Source organism: Schistocerca piceifrons, chromosome X (genome assembly GCF_021461385.2).
Source record: "Schistocerca piceifrons isolate TAMUIC-IGC-003096 chromosome X, iqSchPice1.1, whole genome shotgun sequence".
In the NCBI taxonomy this organism is placed as follows: Eukaryota; Metazoa; Arthropoda; class Insecta; order Orthoptera; family Acrididae; genus Schistocerca; species Schistocerca piceifrons.
The window spans coordinates 146,884,368-146,896,690 of NC_060149.1; the positions used below are offsets into that span (position 1 = coordinate 146,884,368).

Below are 12,323 nucleotides of genomic sequence, written 5' to 3' on the forward strand. Positions count from 1 at the left end.
TGTACATATGCAGCCACGTACCTGCCAAGAGAATCACCAGCAGAAGTATTAAGTACGTATCTGGCAACGTGGGGCAGAGCAGTCAGTTGTGCTTCCTGTAGGAGTGAAATGTCAGTGTCAGATGACCAGGTCACATCTCGTAACAGAGGTAATTTCGGGAGCGATCTGATTTGTTTGGAACTGATCGTTGCAATTCTGCATGATTGGCTCCGCAGTAAGGGGAGGTTCGGTATCACGTTGTAGATAATCGAGAGCGAACAAGGAGGTTATAGACCATCCCGTCCAACCTCCAGGGTTGAGCCTAGCTAATTTTTGGTCGTGGCTGCCAGAGGCGCCGCCGTCGACTGGGGGCAGGGTCGATTTTGATGTCGTCGCCCCACACCGAAGTGTGAAGTCCCGGCGAGTTTCGCAGGTTCGAATCCTGCCTCGGGCATGGATGTGTGTGATGTCCTTAGGTTAGTTAGCTTTAAGTAGTTCTAAGTTCTAGGGGACTGATGACCACTGATGTTAAGTCCCGTAGTGCTCAGAGCCATTTTGAACCCGGCGAGTTATCTGTTCGCTACCGTGGTACAGGGTTCTGGACTGATGAAGAAGCGTCCAAAGACATGGACGTGTCCTCCGGTTCGACAACCCTTTGACTTTCTGTCAGGGTTGATGGCTATTCGTTCGTGGAAGTCGGAGTCACATTGTTGTCCTCGACTTCAGTCGACTCCTGGTCCTCGTTTGTAGGAGCTATAGGTGAGGCGACATCGGGAGGCGAGGCATCGTGGTCGGAGACAATACAACGTCTGCGCTTAAGGCGCCTAGGTGATTGCTGCCTCCGTGACCGGTCTTCCATGTCTGAAGATGGGAATGAATCGAGTCGTTCTGGCACGAAGGCTGTCACCAGTACTGTCGTTGATGTAAACTCCATCGGGTGGTCTGAGGGTTGAACGGTTTCCGCTGGTGTCGACACTGCCGTTTCTTGCTGTGTCGGTTGTGCAACGGTAGTACCGGTACATCAGATAATGGCGCCGGTACAAGATTCAGGGGCGACAAGAGCCTACGCAGAGGATACTGGGAGGGACGTCGGTTGCGGGGCGAGTGTCACGTCAGAGGCCGTCAGTTGTGTAATGTGACGCTGGAGACATTCTGATCGAACGGGCCCTTCCTTGTCGCATCCTGAACAAGCCCGCGGTTGGTCGTCGTAAATGAGGACCGCGCGGCAGTCGCTTATCTGGAGATAGGATGGCACATGACGATGGAGGTCTGTGGTTATCTGGGGGGGGGGGGGGGGGCACCATTGAGGACCGGATATGTTCGAAATTGTGCACCGTTCTGCTACATGGCCGTGAACGGTGTCGTAAGGACGGAAGGCGTCCATGACGTGTGTTCGAACGGCAGTTCAGAGACCCGAATTGTTGACATGCCTGATCCTGCGCGATCGACCGTCATCGGGCCGACGTTACCGTCGGCTTGGCAGAAACGGAGCCCCATCTCCATATTCCGAAGGATCTCGTCGAAAATCTCATCATCGGCGACTTTAACGTACACCGTACTGCTCACTATTAGTAAGTGGATGCCTACTACGTCGAGCGCCTTTGGTCATGAATAATCGTTGCAGAACGTGAAACGGAGTGTTGATTTACGGCATATTTTCGCCATTACTCTGGAGTGCTAGCCGGTGCGCAAGTTAACGGCCGCAGAAGGTAAACAAAACTAGCAGGCGCGCTCTGCAGGAGGAATACGGGATGGCCGCATTACTCGCCTGCTAAGGCCAGACTGTAGACCACCAGGCCCGAGAGCTGTAGTCGATAAAAGGAGTGAAACGTGATGAAAAGAGAAGAAACAGACTTACATCAATACGTAAGTAGAAAAACAGTTTAAAGTGTTGCTGACATTACAGTTAAGCCTGCAAACATTTCTCGCAGTAAAAGTTTTGATTCTATATACAGAGTGTCGCAATAACATTTTTGATAATAGATTTTACTAGAAAATCTGGTTAAAAACTTTATAGAACGCAGGTTATTAGAAAGTATATGCCTGTGCAGCTACGATATTAAACACAACATTTCGTTTTGACACAGAAGGTCTTTGACTTGTTATCATGAGCCAGTGCAGCCGTTCATGCGCTTTCAGTTATGGTTCAGACGTTCATCAATAAGGGTTAGTTCTGTCATCCAGTTCGCGTTTTGAAGTTATGTAAATACCGTAATTCACAAACTTCCTGCAAGAACATTACTCGATTTACGATATATACAGGGTGATTTTTCTAAAATCGAGACAAACTGCAAGAAACAACGCCTGTGAGGATAAGGAGCAAAAAACGTCTTATGCACATGTGGCGAGAAATGCGTTCCAAGGCAGGTACACCTACTTGAATGTGGAAACAAAAGATCTTTGACGGCGTAAGTTCCAGTAATTGTAAGCACACCTGTGAACACATGAGGCAAGTGAAAATGTTTTGTGAATACTAGTGTTTTAGCTTCATAGTCAAGAAGCGGTCCCTAGTAATCCCCGCCCACACATTGAGGCTGAACTTGGGCCCATAGTTCATTGACACTATACCACGGAGATTCTTTCTAGAACATAGGTGAGTGTTTTAAGGTTTGACGATGCCGCCTCCAGTCAAGTTTGCCTTATCTGTGAATAGGATGGATGACAGAACCGAATCAGTTGATGCATCCAGGCTACAAGGGGTGCAACATCATGCTGATAAGTGGGCTCATACTTCCAAGTTTTGTTTTGTTTTGTTGGCTGTGTGTATGCGATAGGTATGGGTCCAAAACTGAACACTGTGGGACACCATTGTGATTTCTCTTTTGTAACTTAATCAGTCGTAGATACATTTTCTTTAGACTTGCAACAACATTTTGTGTCACCACCGCTGTTTTACGCAACTAGTAACACAACTTTTAGTTGTGTGTTGGTTTATTGTTAGCAGTTCTTTTCCCTTCCTTTCCTACGCAATAGCATTTTATAACAGCTGACCCCCAGTAATTCACTCCTTTCAACAAACCTGCTCCAGCTTAAGCCAGGATGAAACGGAGTGGCATACGTAACAGTGCAGTCCAAAATCACAACAAACCATGCTCTAGCGGTATGTGTCGTCTACATATCGTTGAAGAGCAAACTTACTATGTAATACAGAACGAAATGCGACGACTGTAACGTTATAACCCAGTTAGCGCTTTAGCACAGTCGTAATTTAAGCTTACAAACATTTCCATTCTTTAGTTCCTTTACCCTTATACATTCTAGGTTTCCTTTTCGTCAAAGAGGATAATGTTTCCTTTGGGCCACACGGGACGCTGGCTTTGCTCATACGTACCCAAATCCAGAAAAGAAAATTGGAAATGACATACACATTCATCCCAGTTCTCACTGTGGATCACCTAAACTTAACCATAAACGTTCATTTCGCTGCTGCTTCCATATCATGACACGCCGTCTGGATTTTTAGGGTGAGTTGTGCACGCCACATGGTGTTTCAGCCGTTGCTTCTCGCCAGCCTACATGCGTGGTTCTGATCAGGCCCAACGTTGTTCATTTCCCGTCGCTTATAAGACAGACAGACCACTAGGTTTCGTTGCTCGTTATGAGGGTCTTTCTACCACCATGTTCAGATCAGGAACTTTGGTGGCTGTCAGGGGAGTGGGATTGGAAACAATTCGAGCCTGCCAGCCCTGACAGGTACTCAGCATATTAGTACCCTAGCGAATCACGACGTCTTCAGAATCACTCAGTCAACGCGAGGTACGAGGAGACGGGTCCATGATTTTATACTGTACTCTTAATGTTACTGCAGTTGTTCTAAGTTAGTACCGTGTGGCCTAAGTTAATTCTAGGTTAGTTATAGCCTTCAACATGTCCTTTTGACAACGATATGAATCATGGTTTAATCTGTAACGCATTTCTACTTTCATTTCAAGTGCACATACGGCTACGACAAGGGTGCATGATTTAAAGCTGTGGACTGCACGACTGCTTGCCACGTATAGTGAGGTGGTGTGTTGCGCAGGTGCTGGAGTTCCTGGAGACGCCGGCGGAGCAGAAGACGGCGCGCGTGGTGCTGGAGGTGGACGAGAAGCGCGACGTGCTGGAGGCGTGGCTGCGCGTGCCGCCGCGCAGGGAGCCGGAGTTCCGCAGCTTTGCGCTGGGCCCTCTGCTGCCGCAGCTCATGCTGCTCAACCCCGCCACCAGCTTCGACCAGGGCCTCTACACTTCAGGTCGGTCGCGATGTCACCAGTCCCAGAATGCCTCAAATGTATTCGCAGTTGCGAATATGAACGACCGTCACCTATACTCGTATAATGGATTGGCGACACACATTTTCATTGCCGTCATTCAATGCCATGGCTCGAAGACTTCTTAAGTAATAGAACCCAGTACGTTGTCCTCGATGGTGAGTGTTCATCGGAGGTGAGGGTATCATCTGGAGTGCCGCATGGAAGTGTGGTAGGTCCGCTGTTGTTTTGTATCTACATAAATGATCTTTTGGATAGGGTGGATAGCAATGTGCGGCTGTTTGCTGATGATGCTGTGGTGTACGGGAAGGTGTCGTCGTTGAGTGACTGTAGGAGGATACAAAATGACTTGGACAGGATTTGTGATTGGTGTAAAGAATAGCAGCTAACTCTAAATATAGATAAATGTAAATTAATGCAGATGAATAGGAGAAAGAATCCCGTAATGTTTGAATACTCCATTAGTAGTGTAGCGCTTGACACAGTCACGTCGATTAAATATTTGGACGTAACATTGCAGAGCGATGTGAAGTGGGACAAGCATGTAATGGCAGTTGTGGGGAAGGCGGATACTCGTCTTCGGTTCACTGGTAGAATTTTGGGAAGATGTGGTTCATCTGTAAAGGAGACCGCTTATAAAACACTAATACGACCTATTCTTGAGTACTGCTCCAACGTTTGGGATCCCTATCAGGTCGGATTGAGGAAGGACATAGAAGCAATTCAGGGGCGGGCTGCTAGATTTGTTACTGGTAGGTTTCATCATCACGCGAGTGTTACTGAAATGCTTCAGGAACTAGGGTGGGAGTCTCTGGAGGAAAGTAGGCGTTCTTTTCGTGAATCGCTACTGAGGAAATTTAGAAAACCAGCATTTGAGGCTGACTGCAGTACAATTTAACTGCCACCAACTTACATTTCGCGGAAAGACCACAAAGATAAGATAAGAGAGATTAGGGCTCGTAGAGAGGCATATAGGCAGTCATTTTTCCCTCGTTCTGTTTGGGAGTGGAACCGGAAGAGAAGATGCTAGTTGTGGTACGAGGTACCCTCCGCCACGCACCGTATGGTGGATTGCGGAGTATGTATGTAGATGTAGATGTAGACATTATACAGCTAATGGTTGTTCATATTCGCAACTGCGAATACATTGCATGGATTACATAACGACTGTAGTCGCCACAGTTCCTGTTCCTTTGGAAGTGCATGCATGTCCGAAGGAAACTTCGCATCCCACTTCTGAACAACAGCTCTACAATATCGTAATCGTATAATGTGTGAGTGCCTAACACTCCAGACGAACTAATGACCTAGCCACGGTGTAGCTGGTCGTGTGCCTCAACGATACCGGTAGCTATACCGCAGGTGCAACCACATCGGGAGCGTATCTGTGGAGAGGCTAGACTAACATAAGGTTCCCGAGGAGGGACAGCAGCATCTACAATTGTTGCAACGGAAACTGTCTGGATGATCGACTGATCTGGTCGTGTAACAAGAGCCAACATAGGCTTGTTGTGTTCATGCTGCGAACGGCTGAAGGTGAGGGAAGCTACATCAGCTATATTTCCCAAGTATATGCATCTTTGTTCTATGGTTTGATGATGATGGCATCCTCTTGGGTAAAATTTTCTTGAGGTAAAGTACTAGCCCATTCGGATATCTGGGCGCTGATTACTCACGAGGATATCGTCATCAGCAAAAGCAACCTTGTCCTTCTACGGATTGGAGAGTATAATGTACCATCTACTAACTGGATACGTAGGTTAAAGAATTTAAAAGGAAAAATGATAAGTTGAAGGAGCAATGGGAAGCAGGAAGAACACGATTTCTGGTCAGCTGAGTACAGAATGATCAACACGAAATAGCGGTGATGCAGGATTAGGTCTAATTATGAGTAAGAAAACAAGAATACGGGCAGCTTCTAAGAATAGCATGGTGAGTGCGTTATCACAGTGAAGACAGAAGTCAGCACCTACCACAGCAGTACAGATTTCTATGTAACTAGCTCTGAAGATGAAGAGATTGAGGAGGGGCAGTCAAATGGAAACCGAACACCCACCGCAACGGGACCATAGAATGGTTCCATTCGTAAGTACTCGCCACATGCGTTAAGACGTTCATCCTACTGGGAGACGAGACCATTAATTCCTGTTTCCTAGAATATGGTCGGCCGCTGATGAATCCACAGCTGCACCCAGTCTTGCACCTCCTTATGCGATTAAAACCGACGTCCATGCATGTCTTTCTTCATATTACCAAAGATGTGAAAATCGCGCGGTGAATTATCCGCACTGTACGGAGGCTTCTGCAGTGTTTCCCAACAAAATCGCTGAAGCGTAGCGTTCGTCAGATTGGGAGTGTGGGGACGGGCGTTATCGTCCAACCGGATGATTCCTTCACACAGCATTCCGACTGGCCGAGGGCAAAGGACCAAGTGAACGGTCGAAACACCCCACACTCCCCCGCCAATGAAATCCAGAACTGTTCACACAAGTTCCCGTAAGGTCATGATGACTTTTGTCTTCTACTGCAGGAGCCCTCTCCTCGTCCAGATCGTCGAGCGTACGACCACAATCAATATGCAGAGATATGAAGACACTTTGCAGTCGGCCGTGGTGGCCGTGCGGTTCTAGGCGCTGCAGTCCGGAACCGCGGGACTGCTACGGTCGCAGGTTCGAATCTTGCCTCGGGCATGGATGTGTGTGATGTCCTTAGGTTAGTTAGGTTTAAGTAGTTCTACGTTCTAGGGGACTGATGACCTAAGATGTTAAGTCCCATAGTGCTCAGAGCCATCTGAAACATTTGAACACTTTGCAGAAACTGCGACACGCCATTAAGTCAAAACACCAAGGGATACCGTCGGACGGAATGATCCTGTTCCACGTCTCCACACTGCCAATCGGACAAAGACAACGCTTCAGCGATTTTGTTGGGAAATACTGCGACATCCTCCGTACAACCCAGGTCGTTTACCGTGTGATTTTTCACATCGTTGGCGGTCTGAAGAAAAGCTTGCGTGGACATCGGTTGCAGTCGGAAAAGGAAATACAAGAGTGGGTGCTGTTGTGAATCCGTCAGGGCTGATGGCGTTCTACACAACAGGTTATCATCTCGTCTCACTGTGGGATGAATATCTTAATGCGTGTGGTTTACTTTTGAATGGGACCATTCCACAGTCGCATTATGGCATGTGATCGGTTTTCATTTGACTGCCCCTTGTATGGTGACATACAAGACATTATTCAGACACTTGAGAAAGACGAAAATTTAATTATAATAGGAGATTATAATTCGAAAGTAGGCACGGAAAGGAAAGAAAAATAGTCAGAGACTTGTGGTCTACCTAAGCCAAGAAAGTTCTGGTGCTACCTAAAATCACTGGTCGAATCGAAGGCTTCTAACCAGTCACTTGTCATCTAATCTGGTGTGACAATCCAAGACAGACAAAGGAAAGCTAGATTTCTAAATTTAGCGTTCAAGAAATCATTCACGCAGGAGGATTGTTCAGATGTACTCTCATTTGGCCGCCCAACAGATTCCCGTATGGAGGACGTAGGAACAGGCGTTTCTGGCGTAGAGAAGCAAATGAAAGAGTTAAAAGCAAATAATTCACCAGGTCTGGACGGAAACCCATTCCAGTTTTACAGAGTACTCTATAGCATTGGTCCCTTACGTATCCAATTTTCACCGCGAATCTGTCGCCCATAGGAAAGTCTTAAGCGACTGGAACAAAGCACAGGTGACACCTTTACGTAAGAAGAATAAAAGAACAGGCCCGAAAAATTACGGACCAATATTCTTAACATCGGTTTGCTGCGGAATTCTTGAATATATTCTAAGTTCAAACATAATAATTTTTCTTGAAACAGAAAAATTTTTGTTTAAAAATCAACCAGATGTAAAAACATCGCTGGAAGTAAAGCTGTGAGGATGGGTCGTACTTGGGTAGCTCAGTCGTTACAGCACTTTCCTCCGAACTGCAAAGGTCCCGAGTTCGAGTCTCGGTCCGGCACACAGTTTTAATCTCCCAGGAAGTTTCATATCTGTCCACATTCCGCTGCAGAGTGGAAATTTCATTCTGAATACTGATGTATATTCCAGTGTTAATTTAGCATTGGAGGGCAGCGTGGAGGGTAAAAATCGTAGAGGGAGACCAAGAGATGAATACACTAAGCAGATTCAGAAGGATGTAGGTTGCAGTAGGTACTGGGAGATGAAGAAACTTGCACAGGATAGGGTAGCATGGAGAGCTGCATCAAACCAGTCTCAGAACTGAAGACCACAACAACAACAACAACATCAACATTCCAGTGTTCTTACAAGCGGAGCTCTGTCACACGCCACCTGTCTTTCATCACGTTTACAAGCGCCACAATTTGCGGAAGACGAATATCGAAATTCGAACGCGATGTTCGCTGCCGTCCTTAATGCTACGCCGGAATCTATTTTGCTAATCCGATCAAATATCGGTTTCCAAGTGTCACTTGTCTAACACAAGAGGATTATGTAAATCTGCTGTTCCGATTTAGTGAACTCTGTGGAGTGGGATTATCAGTGCCTTCGTAATTTTTTTTTGTTTAATAAAGGGAGTATGTTATTCAAGATGAGTAGTTTGAAAATATTATCCATGCGCGACTGTCTTATTACTGCCACCACATCACGCGCGTTACCGTAAGTAACTGCGAAGTGATAACTGGTTGAACATTATCGTAACAAACGGTTTTAAAACTTACAATGGCGAGAAAGAAATATTCCGAATGGTTAAAGACATTGATAGTAATCAACAAAAAGTATTTTGCGCGATAATCTAGAGCTTTAAAATTAGTAGTGTTGTCCTAAGCAGTGATGTAGTGTAGGGGGTAAAGGCATATTCGCGACGAATCCCTACAGGTGATTGCCGGCCGGAGTGGCCGAGCGGCTCTAGGCGCTACAGTCTGGAACCGCGCGACCGCTACGGTCGCAGGTTCGAATCCTGCCTCGGGCATGGATGTGTGTGATGTCCTTAGGTTAGTTAGGTTTTAGTAGTTCTAAGTTCTAGGGGACTGATGACCTGAGCAGTTAAGTCCCATAGTGCTCAGAGCCATTTGAACCTACAGGTGATTGTATGTATTTTTATTTCTAATCCTTCGTCATTCTTTTTTATCTGCCCACCACCTTATAGACTATTACAAAAAATCGATGCAACCCCAACCAACGAGAGTTACCAAACGTTTTGTCACCAGCAAATAATTACGGACGAGAGCGTTTGCCAGTAAGAGAAATTGGGTATAACGGTTTATAAATTATACTATGGAGGATAATATGATTGTCGCCAATTAGTTTTGTTTTGTTAATTTAGAAAATATTTCAGAATTTTTGATATTTGAGTCATATATGAGAAGTGAATCCTTAATGAATCCCATGCCACCGCCTGCATGCACAACAATTAAACATTGATCGGCGCTTTCCTTGGACTGTACCCCTCACACACTGCCACTTTGCCAACATTTATTTATGCCGTAATGTGTGTGAATCCACGTGTCAGCTAAGTAAACCACTGGCCGCTTTGATTCAGATGCTTCAGTCTTCCGTAGAAACCTAATGTAGTATGCCCTTTTTGCAACTATGCCCTCTCGTTAACACATAACTCGTTTATTTTGGCACCTTTCAAAACTAAATCCCATAGACAGAACAATTTTTCTTACAATTTCATTGCCAGCCTCAAAGTTCAGTTCCGTGTCACCAAAGCTTTGAAATTTTCGCAAAGTTGATACTTCTTTATACCGTTCTTAATAGCTTAGAAATTGCTGCCTGATAAAATATTTACCGACATCATCAGTGGAATGCTTATTGTGAGTTCCTTTCTTTGCCTCCGTTGACGTATAAGTCTGAATCCTGCTCTGCTCGGCTTCGTGTCCCTGCTTCCGTAATTTACAAACCATCTTCTTGCTCATCTTAAACAATCTGGCCGCACATTACGTCACCTTCTCTACTGGTAGAATTAATCTCATCTCTTTCCCATCGTCCACCAATTTAATAAAGCCAACCGCAAGCCGTTGCGCCTGCCCGCGAAGACATTTTCCACACCCATCTTCCGTGCCTGCACCGCGACGTAATATTGCTCATAATTTTAATCAGAGCTTGGCTGTACGTAGTTGCGTGACCAAGTTAGCTCTTGCTACGGTCGCATTACCACTTCGCCTTGCCGGGTGATACCATCGAGGGTTCTTCCTGCTGCTTCGCAACTATGTTTGATGTTTTACCCAGTTCTGTGCACAAGCAGTGTACATGTAGGACATCCAACCAGTCAGTTCGCTTTGCTGGCAACTGGCCAGTTGTGGTGTAGACATACCAGATGATGCTTCATTGTGGTGACCTCATTTATCTGTGGATGTATAACACATCGACTGTGCGCTGTCTATCTAAATATAAATCCTTTTGTGTTTTGAAATGGATCCCTAATAATAAAAATCAGTCAATATAATTGAAACTTCCTGGCAGATTAAAACTGTGTGCCGGACCGATACTCGAACTCGGGACCTTTGCCTTTCGCGGGCAAGTGCTCTACCGACTAAGCTACCCAAGCACGAGTCACGCCCCGTCCTCACAGCTTTACTTCTGCCAGTACCTCGTCTCCTACCTTCCAAACTTTACAGAAGCCCTCTAACATTCGAGCACAAAAAGAGCGCCCATTTTCATTCCATGCGGTCACTTGTATTAAAAAAGTAGTATTAACAGAAACTGTTTAGCGACTGGACTATTTAAGACAGTTTATCGAGTATGTTGGCAGTAAGAGGAGAAAAGTTATGAAAATGTGAGAAGAATACTGGAAAAGGTGAATAACAGCACCTAACCTGTCTAAAAAGCTTTTAGCTTCTGGACATCATCCATCCACGCAGAATCTAATACACGAAATGATTATTTGAATAAAATACAATTTTTAATATAACACGATCTTATGTCGGACGAAAAAGTATAAAACAATTTCTCTTAGACTCATGCGGATTCATAACCCAATTCAGATAGTTCTGAAGGTTGTGATTGTGAATTTTTAATAGCCAAGAAAAAATTAGTAAGATTTATAACGGAAAACGTAGGACGCATGCAGCAGTTAGGAGGTGAACTACTAATGCGTCAGTTATGTATTGCATGCATCTCACGTTTTTCGTAATTTTCATAGCTATTAAAAATTTACAATTACAAATACCCAGAACTACACACATCAAAAAAATGTTTTGAATTACCCCAGTTCCCAGAACTCCTGAAGATAGACGTTGACTGTAGATATTGTATCACATACACAGTCCCTTTGACTGTTCAGAGATGTTACTAATCCCGCCCAAAGATATAAACAACCACGCATGAGCAGTGCCAATTAGACGGAGGGGGTCCGACAGCCCATCATTTCCAGTCATTCCACCAGGGAGGAGGTACACGGCTCGTGTTGTGTGTAGTTCAACCATGCCCAGACGTCAATACCGCGGTTCGATCGCGCCCGCATTGTTACTTTGTGCCAGGAACGGCTCTCAACAAGGGAAGTGTCCAGGCGTCTCGGAGTGAACCAAAGCGATGTTGTTCGGACATGGAAGAGATACAGAGACACAGCAACTGTCGATGACATGCCTCGCTCAGGCCGCCCAAGGGCTACTACTGCAGTAGAAGACCATTACCTACGGATTATGGGTCGGAGGAACCCTGCCAGCAACGCCACCATGTTGAATAATGCTTTTCGTGCAGCCACAGGACGTCGTTTTACGACTCACTGCATGATGCGCAACTTCACTCCCGACGTCCATGGTGAGGTCCATCTTTGCAACCACGACACCATGCAGCGCGGTACAGATGGGCCCAACAACATGCCGAATGGACCGCTCAGGATTGGCATCACGTTCTCTTCAGCTATGAGTGTCGCATATGACTTCAATCCGACAATCGTCAGAGACGTATTTGGAGGCAACCCGGTCAGGCTGAGCACATCTGACACACTATCCAGCGAGTGCAGCAAGGTGGAGCTTCCCTACTGTGTTGGAGTGGCATTATGTGGGGCCGACGTACGTCGCTGGTGGTCCTGGAAGGCGCTGTACGATACGTGAATGCATTCTCCGACCGAGAGCGCAACCA

General features: G+C 45.8%; 1 protein-coding gene across 1 annotated transcript in view; it reads left to right on the forward strand.

Annotated features, from left to right (window-relative positions):
- Positions 1–12,323, forward strand: part of LOC124722225 (vitellogenin-like) — a gene marked incomplete at its 3' end in the record, with an annotated part of 444,892 nt that overhangs the window by 413,569 nt on the left and 19,000 nt on the right. The window contains exon 22 of the mRNA XM_047247418.1: positions 4,001–4,208. Within this exon, the coding sequence (XP_047103374.1) occupies positions 4,001–4,208 (208 nt within the window). The remainder of the gene's footprint in view (positions 1–4,000; positions 4,209–12,323) is intronic.